Raw genomic sequence first — 14032 nt, 5'->3', positions numbered from 1 at the left:
GAAGTCGAAGCAGCACAGGAATGTAGTATATGTCAAACCCATAAGAAAGGAGTGAGAGGCATCATGAATTCTTTTTCTTTTCTTTCACTCATAAACAGTTTTGACTTAATCAGAGGTACTAAAACCTTTGGAATCCATTCTTCCCTGTTCCAAGAGAGAAATCAGTTAACATCATCTGTTAAATTGCTATGGTCACTGCTCCTCTTTCTAGCAAAGCAAAGCCAAGTTTTCACACTGACGGGGGAAAAAATCAATCAAAACTAAGACAACAAAATCAACTAACTGAAGTAATCCAGGTAGCAAGACCCTGATCAGAAACTATTTTCTGGTCATGTTGAGAGGATACATTCAGATTATGTTCAAGATTCAAATTCTGTGGACAGCATAGACCCTCAGAAGCACCTCCCACTGGTCCTGCATTCCTAGGGGGCTTAAGCCATATGTTGGCTCTGTATTTCTCTCACAGGTAGGTTGGTGTGAACCTAGAATGTATAGTCTCTAAGATCAGTTCCTCTCATGCTTCAATGAGCTGAACTGGTCATGGCTCCTGGTGGTGTCTGTCCTGAAGAGCACGACTGGGGCCTGGAGGTGCATATGGACAGCACTGTGAGATGAACTCATCATATGTTTGCAGCTAACACTGGGAAAACAAAATGGAGAGAGAGATCTGACCAAACCTGTGGACAATGGCACCAAAATGTTTTGCAGAGATTTGAAAGGACCAGAAGAGATACATCTTGCTTAAACCCTGGAAACTGGGACATGATCTTCTTGCTACAGCAGACTTTGCTAGCTGTTTTATGGTTTTCCATTCCAGGTACTCTGCACACAGGAGCAAGTCAGGCTGACTTGGAAGTAAAAAAATCTCTTTATTCTATGGCTTGGGGAAAAAAGGTATAACACACTGTGTGATATAAAGTGGAAATTTGAAGAATTTCTTTTTAAATACTTACATTCCCCATCTCCTTAAATACTTCAGCAAGGTCTGAATTTTCACTTTTCTCCAGAACACTCAGCCTTTCACCATCAATACAACTAAAGCTCATGTTTTGGAGACTATTATAATAGATGGCGTACCTATTTTCTGTCTCAGAAATGCCCGAGATGCTCTTAGAACAAAAAAGTAACTAAAACATTCAGCAAAGTTTCTTTATGTTTCTAAGTTGCTACAGGAAAGGTTCTTGCACGGATTAAATAACTGTCCATGTAGAAATACTAGGATGGCGAATAAATTTGTCAATATATAGATCCCTTTTACATCATATGCGAATATTCCTACACAGGACAAGCCATGCACATTTGGAAAAAAGGCCCCAAAACCTGAATAGCTCAACTTTATGACAGCTGAGACAGGTCTTCAAACCCATTTCTATACAATCTCCTCTACCAGCCACCAGTGGGGCAAGAAAAATATCCTAGTACCTTAGTTTTAGAAAAAAAAATGTTTTCCTACAGTATTTTTTGTCCTTTGTATTGAAGTTATCAAATCACCAAAGGCTGCCATGCCACAGTTACAGAACTTGTTTGCTGTTTTGCCACAGTTTCCCACTCTTTATGTGCATGGAAGAGAAAGATGACTTTTTCTAGTAAAATACTGAAAGAGGATTTCTCTTTCTGGATTGCCAATCAACAGCAAAAGTGTGCAGTCAGCTTTGTAGCAATCTCTGAAACAGGAAACAGCATTTTTTCACCATGTGGCCATCAACACTTTCCTGTTCACAGATATGAATCTAATATTTTCTACTGATATTAAAAGCCAACATATTATATTAAAGTCCTATTCAGGAATAAAACAGAAAAGTCATGTACAATGCTAGAAAATAAAAGATACTTACATTGTAATTTCACTTTCTGTCATCTCCTGTAACGAGAAAATGATAAAAAACTTGCATTAAGATCTCCTGTCAGAGAAGAATGCCAATTTTTGTCTTTAAACATTTGCACTTTGATTCTTGCCTACCTGTTCATTTCAGATGTGTTGCTTAGGCATTTAATACTTCATGTGTTTACTCCATTACCTATCTGTTCAACCAAGATTATATACATCAACTGGGGTATGATAAATGGAGTGTGAAGACAGGCCACATTACTATGAAAATCCTCTCCTACAGGTAGTCAGCAAAGGAGAAAATCTCAGAGAGATGACAAACCTAATTTAGTTTGCATGTCCCATTCTGTTCAACAGGATGATTCACTGTGTATCCCTGATCCATGAGCTACGGCATAGGTGAATTCAGAAAGAAAACATACAAATCGAAGCAAGTGCGCTGTCTGGTTTTAACAAGTTCGCTTTGTTTGCACCAAGAAGCCAGCAATATTTCTCCATTTATTTATTTAAGGTAACACAAGAAATGGGTGTATCAAACTAAAATAGGATGGAAACAAAATCACAAAGGGCCTGCTATTTTTGCCCCACATTCCTAAGGATGCAATTGAACTATTATCTCCTGTTCAAAATGCATTTGAAATCACTGGACAAAATCCAATGCCTTAGTCATGCTCAGAGGCAGCTACCCAACACCATGTGTGTATTGGCCAGTCAGCTTCTGGCTACTGAATTCGAATGTGGCTAAAATATATGCTACCACATGAACCATCAGAGGGAGAGGGATAGGTGGGAAAGAGGGGGAGGAGAGGAGTAAAGAGATTTTTGCCCACAGATGCTCCTTCAAAAGACAAACTCAAAGAAAAAAGTAAGACTGTTAGGCCTGTTTCTCATGGAACAAGTATTTTCTACTGAGGAAGGACAAAAGGATGGTTTGGTTGTAGATATATGCAACTGCTGTATGCATATTGCTACTAAGATTTTGAGGACACAGAGAAAGAAGTATATCATGAGGAAAAATAGAAATATATGCCCAGCAGCTGCTCTGTAAGTAACTCCTGGTCTAAATGAACAGTGTATTTGGTTAGAAAGACCCCATCACACAGGCTTATTGCTATTATGTGACTCCAGGTGTTTCGGAGTGTTCCTCCATGAATACAGAGGAAGAGGTGTACTGCCTTGGATTAAGAACCCCCATTCAGTCCAACATCCTGTTTCCACCACAGGCCACAAGCCAACGTCAAAGGAAGAGGAAAAGCAAGGCAAATACATGATATCTTCTCTGCAACACTCCCACAGCTTCCAACTGCTTTCAGCTCTGGGAATTTCCTGAGCGTGAGGGGGTGTTCATTCATTAACTCTCAACACAGTCCTCTTCCAAACACTTGGCCCATCTTCCCTGCACCCCAGAGAAACACCCTGCACTCAGCATGTGATTCACAAAGGCACTGAACGAAGAACCATCTCATCTTTAGACTTGGGCTCCTGCTACCACAAATCTGATGGTTTGTACTCAAAAAGTCAGCTGGCATCCACCCTCTACAAATTACTTAGAATGTGAGGAGCCCCAGGCATCCTCCCTCTTTGGTGACAACTCAAAGCCTCAATTGTCCCTTTCAAGGGACACAAAGACAGCTGAGCATCCCTGTTATTCTTTTCTAGTTCCAACATTTTCTTTCTAAGAAGCAGGAAACGCAACAGGGAACAGTGCTCATAGCACAAATGCACCACAGATTTCTGGAGTGCCATAAATGGGTTCCCTGTTTTGTTCTCTGTCCCTTTCCTTGAAATGTGCCTTGCTTTTTCCAAACCCCAAGATGGCATTCATGCAGGGCATACATACTTAAAAGTCGCACTCCTGAGTGGTAGCAACCCATTCAGGTATTCCTACCTTTTCTGTAAAGTTATGACTAGGTTTCTGCACACACATCACCTTGCATTTATCTACTCTGCATTTAGTCTACTTTTTTACTGCCTAATCACCCACAATTCTTTACAGATGACCCTCACCCCTGCTAACTTAAAAAGGCTTTGCATAGTCAGCAAACATTCTTGTCTTGCTGATCACCATTTCCTCCATGGGAGTGATGAATTGTGAAGCACTGCTCAAGTGCCTCCCTGCGCTCAACTCCTCATTGGTGATGGTCTCTGTGGCTATGAAATAATGCACATCTGTGCTTGACAATTAATGACAGCCTACCTTCTAATACATGGCTACCAGCTTGGTATTACTTGGCATACAGAACCTGAAAAAACTGTTTAAAACACAGATACCATTATAATTATTAACTCATGTGCACACATTAAGCCACACGTGCTTGACATTAAGCAGAAATATTATTGCATGATCAGAGCAATGCATATGAGATAGTTTGCAACTCCTTGCTAATATACAACTATTAGTTTTACTAACTTCTCTTGGCCATGAAAATTAGGAGCACTGTATTTGATTCATTCTGGTCAGACGCAGAGATGGGGAGAATGTTCTGCTTTAATTGCCCCATCAGACTGCCCCTGAGAAAAAGAAAAAACCAAAAACCTCTAGTATATGTTCTTAAAACAGTTTTACTTAATAAAACACTAACACTATTGCATAGACAGTTGCGGCCCACAGCCAATTTTATGTGAACACCTTGCCTCTGAATTTGCTTTCATTTATGTATTCTGATTTTCTTTTAATCCTAATTCCAGTTTGATTGCATAACAATTATGTCCTTTTGCCCTTAAAACCCTTACACAGGGTCTCAAACTTGGCTTCACTTTAAGACAGTTTTGGTTTATGAATGATACAGAACTATTTGTTACCCTACAAGCACAACTCAGAAGTTCACTCCTCCCTAAATGTCTGCTCCTACAAAACAAGGAAGAGACTGACACCAGAACAGCATAAGGAATCCAAACATACGTGTGTTTGCTTTTCCCGCAAACATTTCCATTTCCAAGACATCTAGTGAACACTTTTCTTCAATCTTTTAAAATTTCACTTATTTCTACTGTGTTTATTAATTTGTTTGGAACTCCACTGTCAGTAAGTCCAAACGTATGCTCATACTGTATAATTGCATAAGCTGCTTCCTGTAGGCTGGGGTTATGATTTGCATTTTCATCTATTAAATACCTTGTGTTCTAGATCCTTCTCTCTGACTGTGAAACGTATTTGGACATCTCCACTGTGGCACTTTTCCAACTTTATACAAACACTGGAAAGCAATCTCACTGAAAGCAGACGGTTTAGTATGACTTGGTTATTAATTTTTAAGGAAGAGGTTCTGTGATCTGCGACAAGAGAAGTATTTTAATTGACGGGAGGAACTATCTACCACTCATGCAAGTATTAGAACCACTTAAAATGTCTTCATCTGCATTTCTGTACGTATGTGTGTGTATGTATATATATATATATATATATATATATATATGGAGATATATATAAAAATTTCCCAGAAGCAAGATGTTCTTTTCACAGCGTTTACAGCACACTCTGCTGGCTGTTGTCGAAAGTTAATGCCAAGCGAGGACGACAAGCTAAAAAGAAATAAAATGTTTTAGGACACAGCAGAAGCACAATCCATGCAGGTAATTACCGCGGGCATTTGAACGGAGAGGCACAAGGGACGTATTCTGGGAGCAGCAAGGAAGGGTTGGCAGAAAACTAGTTTAGTTTCACGGAAGAGTGCGAGCTTTTCTTCTTTTTTTGGGGGGGGGGGGGGGGGCGGGAGGGGGAAGCAAGGCTTCTCCCTCTGCTGAGGTCATCCCGTTTCAGCATGGAGGCAGGGAGCACGCATCTGTGCCAGTGCCTCCATTTCCGTTCCCTCAAGGACAGGGCAGGCACTGCCTGACGGGCGGGCGAGGATCACTTGCTGCTCGGCATTAAGTGGCTTTATATGAAAGTGGCTTAGAGCCACATTTGCATGACAAAGCCATTTGCGCGTCCCTCGTCAATAAGGGAGGCTGCAGCCTCCATTTATCCTCCCTTGCGTGGAACACGCGAAACCATTAAGGGCAGGACGGGGATTTTGTAAGGAAAGCGCCCATTCCCCGCGCCGAACGAGGCTGGGACCACGGCGGGCTGCGCACAGCAGGAGCAGGGGCTGGGGAGAATGCTCCAGCACAGTTTTCAGGGCAGAAAACGTGGCCGGGGCCGTTTCCGGCCGAGAACCAACCTCGCGCAGGGCTGTGGCGGGGCCGGGCCGGGCGGACAAAAGGGGCATTGCTGGGTGACGCTGCTGAGGAATTCCTGCCGGGCGGGGCGGGATTTATGGCTTTTTTTTTTTTTCCACGGGGCCGCTCGGGCCCGAGGCGGGAGACGGTGCGGAAAGCGCAGGGTCATCATCGGCTCCCCTCCCCCAGTCCGTCCCCTCCCCGGTCCCGCGGTGCCGTCCCGGTCCCGATCCCGGCACAACCGCCCCCCCCCCACCCGGCACCGGCCCCCACCCCGGCCCGCGCGCCCCCCGCCCCCCACCCCCGCGCGCCACGCGGGCCGCGGGCCCCGCCCCGCCGCCTGGCCGCGCGCGCCCCCCCCTCCCCTCCCCCCTCGCGCGCCCTCCCGGCGCGCCCCGCGCGGCGGCGGCGGGGCGGGGCCCCCGCCCTGGCGGCTCGCGAGGAGGGGCGGGGCGGCGGCTGCGCGCCTGCGCGGGCGGCCTCGCCCCTTCTGTGGCCACCCCCGCCCCCCGCCCTGCGCAGGCGCAGTGCGGCGGCGGCTCGGCGAGGGGAAGGGCGAGAGCGGCTGCCGGAGCGGGGGGGACCACGGGGCTCCGCCGCTCCCGCCGCCGCCATGGCGGGCGCGGCCCCGGCCCACGAGCAAGATCACGAGCAGGAGACTTCGGCCGCGGCGGGCGAGCGGCCGCACCTCTCAGCGGCGGCGCTGGCGAAGATTGAGCGGAACCGGCAGCGGGCGCTGGCACTGCGGCAGGCGCGGCTGGCGGCCCGGCCCTACCCTGCCGCAGGTCGGATGGCGGCGGCGGCGGAACGGGCGAGTCCCCGCGCCTTTTTTTCTCTTTTTTAGGGGGGAGGTTTCGAGAGGGGAACGGCGTGGGGAAAGGGGGCGCCGCCGGGCGTGAGGCGGTGGGGGCGGCGGGGGGGGGGGGGGGCGGTAGAATGGCTGGAACGGGGTGGGGGTTGGGGGGGAGAATCCGCCGCGGCGCGCGAGGGGCCCCCCCTCCCCCCACATGTGTGGGGGAGGGGGGGCCCTTGCACGCGCGCGCTCTCCGCGCGGCCCCCCGCCTCGCGCGCGCGGCGCGGCGGGGGCGGCCGCGCGCGCCCCCTGCCGGCGGCGGCGCTTTAACGCAGCGCCCGCCTCGTTTGTGCTCCCGCAGGCGGCGGCGCGCGGGCGCGGGCCCTCCCCAAGGTCGTGGACACGGGAGGGGGATTCTTCCTGGAGCAGGAGGAGGAGGAAAACGAGGAGAAGGAAGAGCGCGGCGCCGGCGAGAAAATCGTGCACCCACCCGGTAATTAAGAAAAAAATCCGTAGGGAGCGGCGGGGGTTTGGCGGGGAGGCGGCGGGAGGAGGCGGCGCCGCGTGCGCGGGGCTGGCGGGGGAGGGCAGGAAGGCGCGGGGGCGACAGTGAGCCGGCTCCGGCCGCGCCAGCGGGGCGGGATGGATGGGCGCCTTTTTTTTTTTCCCGGGCTTTTTTTACTCTCCTTTCTTACCCTCTTTTTCTTTCTTTTTTCTCCTTTTTTTTGTCCTTTTTTTTTTTTTTTTCCGCCATCCCTCTTCCTCCTTCACACGTTTTTCTGGATGTGCTCTATTAGTGGCGCGTCCAATTCTTTTCAGCATTAAATCGGCTATAGCAAATGCGCGGTAATTAAAAATGAAGAATTTTAAGCCGCGGAAGTGGGACACAGCCAGTGCCCTTGGGTATAGCACATTTTAATATTCGCCCCCCCCACCCCCTAAACGTTATTTCCATTATTTCTTTCGGGGAATCTGAATTTTAAGACCGACATGAGAGTAAATTTGCGCGGCTTTGTCGGTTGTGGGAATTTTGGGATTGATGTGGTTTGTGCCAAGACCGGAGCGCTGCTGCAGTGCCAGCTTTTATCGTTATAAAACGTGCTGGCGCCAAGTTACTGATCGTTCGGTGGAGGATTTCAGCACATTGCCTTGCGATATTCTCCCCCCCAAAAAAAGCGAATGGAGAAGTAAGGGTCCCAAAATAGATCGACTTTCTTCTCTGGGATTGTCTTTGTCTTGCTTTGTTCTGCTTGAATCAGCTGCGGGGCTGTTGGTGCAGTGTATCTCTTTGTTAGAAATCAGCACCAGATTTCATTAACAGTGTAAACAATTAGCAGCCCTGCTTCTTTTGATGGGCTAATGTTTAACAATAAATTAAAGTAGATCTGGGATGCCTTTACACTGGGCGTATTTTTTGCTGTGTAATTCATAACGTCATTGTCTTAATAAAATGTCTTCGTGTTCGGGAGCACTGCCTTAAATGATGGAATGTGATGTAAGAGTATGAAATGACTGTGAAGTACTGAGCATCCGGCTGTCGCTAGTAGGACTGAATTTACATAAAATGTCGTCTTTGCTGGATTGGATCTGCTATAAATGCAAACGCAATTAAAATGTATGGTGCTGCATGTCAACCATTAATCTTTTGCTTCAGGTGTTCCTAAAATTCCACAGCACTGTCTCACTTTCAGATTTCAAAACTGTATAGAAATGTTAATTTTCTGATAGAATTCCAATGTTACTGTTCAAGGAATGTTCCTTATAGCTGTTATTCCCCGAATCGGTGTTTCTTGGTGTCCTATGGAACATAAAAGCAGATGGTGATGACGCTGGAGGTGATCCGCCCGTTGAGGATGCGGCCAGAAGCAGTGGCTGGCGCTGAGATGAGTCTGGGCTTGGAGCAGTGCTGAGAGGGCTTGGGGAGAGGATTGTAGTGGAGCTCCATCCCCATTCCACTCCTAGCAGCTCTCTGGCCATCCACCTCCGTTTCTGCCAGCTGGAATGGACAAGAACCTTGCCAACTGCCCCAGGCTTCCACTGAGCTCGTTTAGGGAGAGGCAGGTGTGGCTGAGCTAGGAAAAAAACTGGAGCAGAGCTGAGAGAACTATGATGCCAGCGCAGCTCCTGTAGTTTCCTGCTCTAGCCACCCTCTTCAAACTGAATCCTTTCTCTGCTTCCTCCTGTTTCTGCCTGCATGTCCTCTATAAATCAGGGCATATTTTGGGAGGGTCAGAACAGGAAGTGGCAGGAGGGGATATGAAGCACTTTGTGGGAGAAATGTGGAGAATTTTTTTAAACAATGGCTAAGTTAAACTTGCATTTAAATGTTGAAATTTAGTACTTGAAACTGAATTTACCAACCAAAAAAAACCCATTCCAATAGAGATGGAGTTGTGTGGTAATGGGTTTGAATTTGTACTGTATTGTTCTGAAAAACTTTGATAGAGTGAAACTAGTTTGTAACATGCTTATGTGAATTCTAGTAAAGTTGCCTGTAATACCAATTCTAGATGCTTGTTTTTATCATTGTAGTCCCTTTAAAAAAATATTTCTTTCCATTAGCACCCGTACTAGAATTTGACTATCTCATCTGTGGAGACTGTGGCAAAGAATTCATGGACTCCTACCTTATGCAGCACTTTGATTGCGCAACATGTGATAATTGCAGGTATTACAAATAATCAGGAGAGAAGCACTATTTTACATAAAGATTGCTGGCTATAATTCAGTGAGTTACAGTCTTTAATTTAAAGAGGCTGTCAGCAAAGAGACATATTTTAGTAACTTCAAAAAAATGTAAATGAAAGTTGACTGATACCCTGTGTATTTTCCATTATGGAACTGAGTCACAGATTGTCTCATAAGCCTGCCTTAGGATAGGGGACATCAGTGGATTTTCATACGACATTATGGAAATAGGATGTCATGAGAGCAGTTGGTGCGTTTGTCAGTGTGAAAATTTATGTTTGGCTGCAGACTAGAGCCATTTAAAAACCTGATGGAACACAAATATCTGCTCTCCGAAGTAGAGCAGGGATTAGGACAGTGTTTGCGGTCCCAGTGTTTTAACCCAAGTGAAGTTGGTACTTTGGTCAGCATGGGCGTGCTGGAACCACAGCAGCCGAAGGGCAGAGCCCCCATGGGAGGTTACTGGTTGGCCTGCGGGGTAAGCAGGAGTTCGACCTTGAGAGGAGAGCAAGCTCTTATCTTTAACAGAAAATGCTCCAAAAGCCATCAAGATAACCAGGGCAATGAAACCAACGGCAGCAGCCGGCCGCCCATGTGTGTAAGAATGAATTGGGTGAATGAAAGAAAAAGGGAGGCAGGAGTTCTGGGAGCCTACCCAGTTACTGCAGGGAGTGGTTAGGGGTGTGCACGTGGTGTAGGCAGTTCACAGTCATACTTGGAGGCAAAGTTCTGTTGCGGAAGTTACAGTGAGTAGGAAAAGGATGTTAAGGACAGGACTTGGAACCTTTGGAATTTTTTTCCTCTGGTCTAAGCTCTTGTAGCTGATCGCTGGAGTGTCCTTGGTGCATTAGCTGTTACTGTGAACTTTGAATTCTACTAAAGCTACATTTACAGCAGTACTTCCTTGATGACCGTTGTTAGCACTTAGTGTTTGGCAGATTGTTCAGCTCAAGCAATTCAAGTTGTACTTCAGTCAGGATTGCGTAAATGTAATTTTTTCCATTAACTCCTAAATGCTGCTGTGGTTACAGAGTTTTTCATTATCTCTCTGGTAAAAGCTACAGTCTTTTAAAAGTATTTTATGGTTCTTCTGCCTACTGTCTTGCATTATAGAAACAAGTGCTGTCTGTGTTGCTTATCAGTTTCTGAGATCTAGAAGCATATGGAGTGTGTATATTCTCAGGTGATCTGACCTGTCTCACATTACGCATTCTTTGTGTCTTGACCACGTCAGTCAGGCTCAGACCTCTGTCCTCTTGGATTGCATCTAGGTTAGGTGGATACCTGAAATTACTCATACTCATTTTAAGTTTCATTTATTCCCTCTTGTAATAAAATAGAAGAAAAGCCTTTGTAGAAGAGCAGGCTTCTCAGCCTGTGTTTACTGAAATGGGGGGAATTTTTAAACACTTAATTTCAGTAAGTCTAGTCTGGAGTTTAGCTAGACTTTTGGAATCCAGAGTTATTTGCATGCATAAAAAACAGGATTAGGGCTACCTGTATTTCAGGAATGTTAGAAGGAATGGGGGCTTAGATGTTAAGAACCTGTGGTTTAAGGGTGTAGCTTTCTCATCATTATTTTACATCTTGCAGAGATGTTGAAGATAAACATAAGCTTATAACAAGGACAGAAGCAAAAGAAGAGTATCTCCTTAAAGACTGTGACTTAGACAAGAGGGAACCAGTGCTCAGATTCATTGTGAAGAAAAACCCTCATAATTCACGATGGGGTGAAATGAAACTTTATTTAAAACTACAGGTATATAAACTTACTGTGTTTCAGACCGTTTTTTACCTTTGTGCAGCTTTGGTTGTCACTTGGTACCTGAATGATTTTGTCAAAGCTAAGCGTGTTATGTATGGCTTGTTACAGTTAAATGGTTGCAGTCCAAGTTGTGAAAATATCTGGTTTTGAGAGCATTTTAAAGATGTTAATTGAGCAGAACTTTAGTGGGTTGCACAACTACAAGTCACAAAGCACATGGCCCTTCAGTGCTACTCTGAAGTGCATGGGGCAGCTGCAGCTCTATGTGGCCTTTTGTAGCTGTGTTCACAGATTTGCCTGCAGAGGCAGCAGGAAAGGCAAGTGGATTTCCCAGGGCTCTTGTTATTTCTTGTTTGGTTTGGTACTTCATAGGAATCATATTGCTCTAGTAAAATATGGGCAAAATTAGAGCTGGGTTTAAGTTTTCCTAAGTTACATCCAGCTGATACTAAAAACCAGTGTTGCCTCTTCCTGTGGAAGGGGAGTGCAGTCTTTTGAGTCAAGAGCAGAGACAGGTGGCAGAGGAAGATTGGTTGGTTTATGTATGTATAGGGAAAAATTAAATTTGTGAGTTAGAATAGTTTACTTTTATCGTTTCAGGGGAAAAAAAAGGCATTTATGTCCATCCTGTAGGTAATCAAGCGTTCACTTGAAGTCTGGGGTAGCGAAGAAGCATTGCAGGAAGCAAAGGAGCTCCGCCGTGATAGCAGAGAGAAGATGAAACAGAAGAAGTTCGACAAGAAAGTTAAAGGTAAAGTGTTAAAATTACATACTTCAGTACCTGAAGTGAAGTATGGTTCTATTTAAATCTGTGCCTGTATCTGATTAAATTACTGAGAAAATCTTCAGTGTGGCAAAATGGAGGTTTTCCAAGACTGGGGGTGAGCCTGGAGCAGTCTGGTCTGACCTCATAGCTGACTGTTTTGGGCAAGGTTGGACTGCATGACTGAGGTCCTTTCCAGCTTGAATTCTCCTGTTGTCCTGTGGACATGATGTGACAGAAATGAATTAAAATGGTTCATTATAGTGTTTTTCAAATTTTTGGGTATGACCCAGAATGTGCCATGGATTGCTCTTGATACTTCTGACTGTGGAAGACTGGGATTTTTGTGGCAGTGGGTTATAATTCTGTGATAGCTTCAGGTGGAGTGGCTGTAATGAAGGTAGAAAACAGGTTTTCCTATTGTTCACAGCATTCCTAGCTGCTGTTTTTACTGCACTTTACCGTTCAGGGTTTTCTCCTAATAAATTAGAATTTAGAAGAGTATTTGATGGGTGGAACTTCTTGTGCCACCTGTAGCATCCATGCTTTGCTTTGAGGTGGCAGTTACAAGGGCAGAAAGCTCGAGCTGGCTGTACTGGTGTTGTCTGAAGGAGGCAGAATTTGAGACTGCACAAATAACCCCTGTCTGGGCCACTGATGTTGTGTGCACAGAAGGACTGGCAGCAGACTGTAGCCAAGATGCCAGAGTTCAGTGCAAGTACAGGCCTTAACGTGACGAAGTTTGCAGCCTGAATGGCTTGGCTCAAAATGTGACCACATTTTGCTGTTCAGTATGCTTGCCACCCGCTTGCAACATCCGGATAATATCTTGGGCTCTGCTGCCAGCTTGTGTGCTCTAGAGAACCCGCGGATTTCACTGCGGATGCTGCAGAGGCAACTCATATTATTGGGCATAAAGCTTAGAGAATGCCAAGTCATTTGGGAGGCTTACTGTGACCTGAATGAAAATGACTCTTTCTTGGTCATGTAAAATAAATGAGGTGTTCTATAAAAACTTTTCCTTTGCATTCCACCGACCCCTTTTGGATACCTTTGAATGGCTTTGTGTAAAAAGGCAGCGAGCAACGTGTCCTTAGTCCAGATGGAAAATCTTTGCCTGTGAGATCCCATGACAGTGTAGTTCTTGGCCTTTAAAATATGCAAACAAGGTGAGGATTGCAAGGCAAGTCAGAGCTTGTTCTTGCAAGAGCAGATTCTTTCCCAGAATTTGTGAAGACAGGCAGCAAGCATATTGTCATCTGTAGGCCTCAGGAAGCTGGGTAGCTTGAGTTTTATTAAACATTATTTAAGATTTATTAAAATTTTAAAATTTTCTTGTATTTCTTACCAGAACTCCGCCGTGCCGTGAGGAGTAGTTTGTGGAAGAAAGAAACTAGTATCCACGAACATGAATATGGACCAGAAGAAAACATTGATGAAGATACATATAAAAAGACATGCACTGTATGTGGTCATGAATTAACTTACGAGAAGATGTAGTGTTAACCTGTTGTTTTTTCAATTTTACTTTGTTTTTAATGGTATTTTGTATTAAAGTCAAATAAATGCTAATTATGAACAAGCTGCTGCCAAATTCTATGATGGTTTATATTTCTCAGTTGAAAGAAGCTCTGTGAAGAACCGTAGGCTTTGGCTTTTAAGCTAGATGTTAGGGTAGAATATAGCACGTTTGCAACAGTTCAACAGTTGCTGTCTTCCTGGTCAAAAGATAAGTTTGTATCATTGTACTTGATGCACTGATGAAATGAAGGTGAACTTCCACTGGTTTTCTGCTTCTGTCAGGAGGAAGGCTCTGTATTTTCTCCTGACTGTTGTCTGGTTTTCAGTTACTGGTCATGGGCAGGCAGAGGGCAACAAGCTGATAAAGCAGCACTTCTGGCAGTGGGAGACCATATCATGAGGCAGGTACTCCTTTGGCATGGGATACCCAACTCCGTAAAGGAGAATTCTCTCTTTAAAGGAAAGCTGCCTGCTCCTTGAGATGTTCTGACACATTCCTACTGTGTTTCGCAGGAC

General features: G+C 45.4%; 1 protein-coding gene and 1 long non-coding RNA gene across 2 annotated transcripts in view; one reads left to right on the top strand and one right to left on the bottom strand.

The window, feature by feature from the left end:
• LOC138103172 (uncharacterized) overlaps nt 1-5533 on the bottom strand; it is a 29127-nt gene extending 23594 nt beyond the window's left edge. Inside the window, exons 1-2 of the long non-coding RNA XR_011147671.1 lie at nt 5410-5533; nt 1836-1861 (exon numbers count right to left, since the gene is read on the bottom strand). This is a non-coding gene — a long non-coding RNA (uncharacterized lncRNA). The remainder of the gene's footprint in view (nt 1-1835; nt 1862-5409) is intronic.
• Nucleotides 5534-6508: 975 nt separating this feature from the next.
• Nucleotides 6509-13579, top strand: XPA (XPA, DNA damage recognition and repair factor). The gene is made up of 6 exons (XM_069001248.1): nt 6509-6771; nt 7141-7272; nt 9342-9447; nt 11061-11226; nt 11866-11983; nt 13347-13579. The coding sequence occupies exons 1-6, from the start codon at nt 6600-6602 to the stop codon at nt 13493-13495; spliced, it is 843 nt and encodes a 280-aa protein (XP_068857349.1). The 5' UTR covers nt 6509-6599; the 3' UTR covers nt 13496-13579.
• The last annotated feature ends 453 nt before the right edge of the window (nt 13580-14032 follow it).

This window comes from Aphelocoma coerulescens (genome assembly GCF_041296385.1).
Source record: "Aphelocoma coerulescens isolate FSJ_1873_10779 chromosome Z unlocalized genomic scaffold, UR_Acoe_1.0 ChrZ, whole genome shotgun sequence".
Taxonomy (NCBI): Eukaryota; Metazoa; Chordata; class Aves; order Passeriformes; family Corvidae; genus Aphelocoma; species Aphelocoma coerulescens.
Note: the sequence above shows the minus strand (reverse complement) of the source record. Positions and strands in the feature narration are given on the sequence as shown.

What these genes read in the sequence shown, in the direction of transcription:
- XPA (XM_069001248.1), top strand. Translation starts at nt 6,600, where the DNA reads ATGGCGGGCGCGGCCCCGGCCCACGAGCAAGATCACGAGCAGGAGACT. An exon ending in GAAAATCGTGCACCCACCCG is followed by an intron (nt 7,273 to 9,341) that starts GTAATTAAGAAA and finishes TCTTTCCATTAG; the next exon opens with CACCCGTACTAGAATTTGAC. An exon ending in GCAACATGTGATAATTGCAG is followed by an intron (nt 9,448 to 11,060) that starts GTATTACAAATA and finishes TACATCTTGCAG; the next exon opens with AGATGTTGAAGATAAACATA.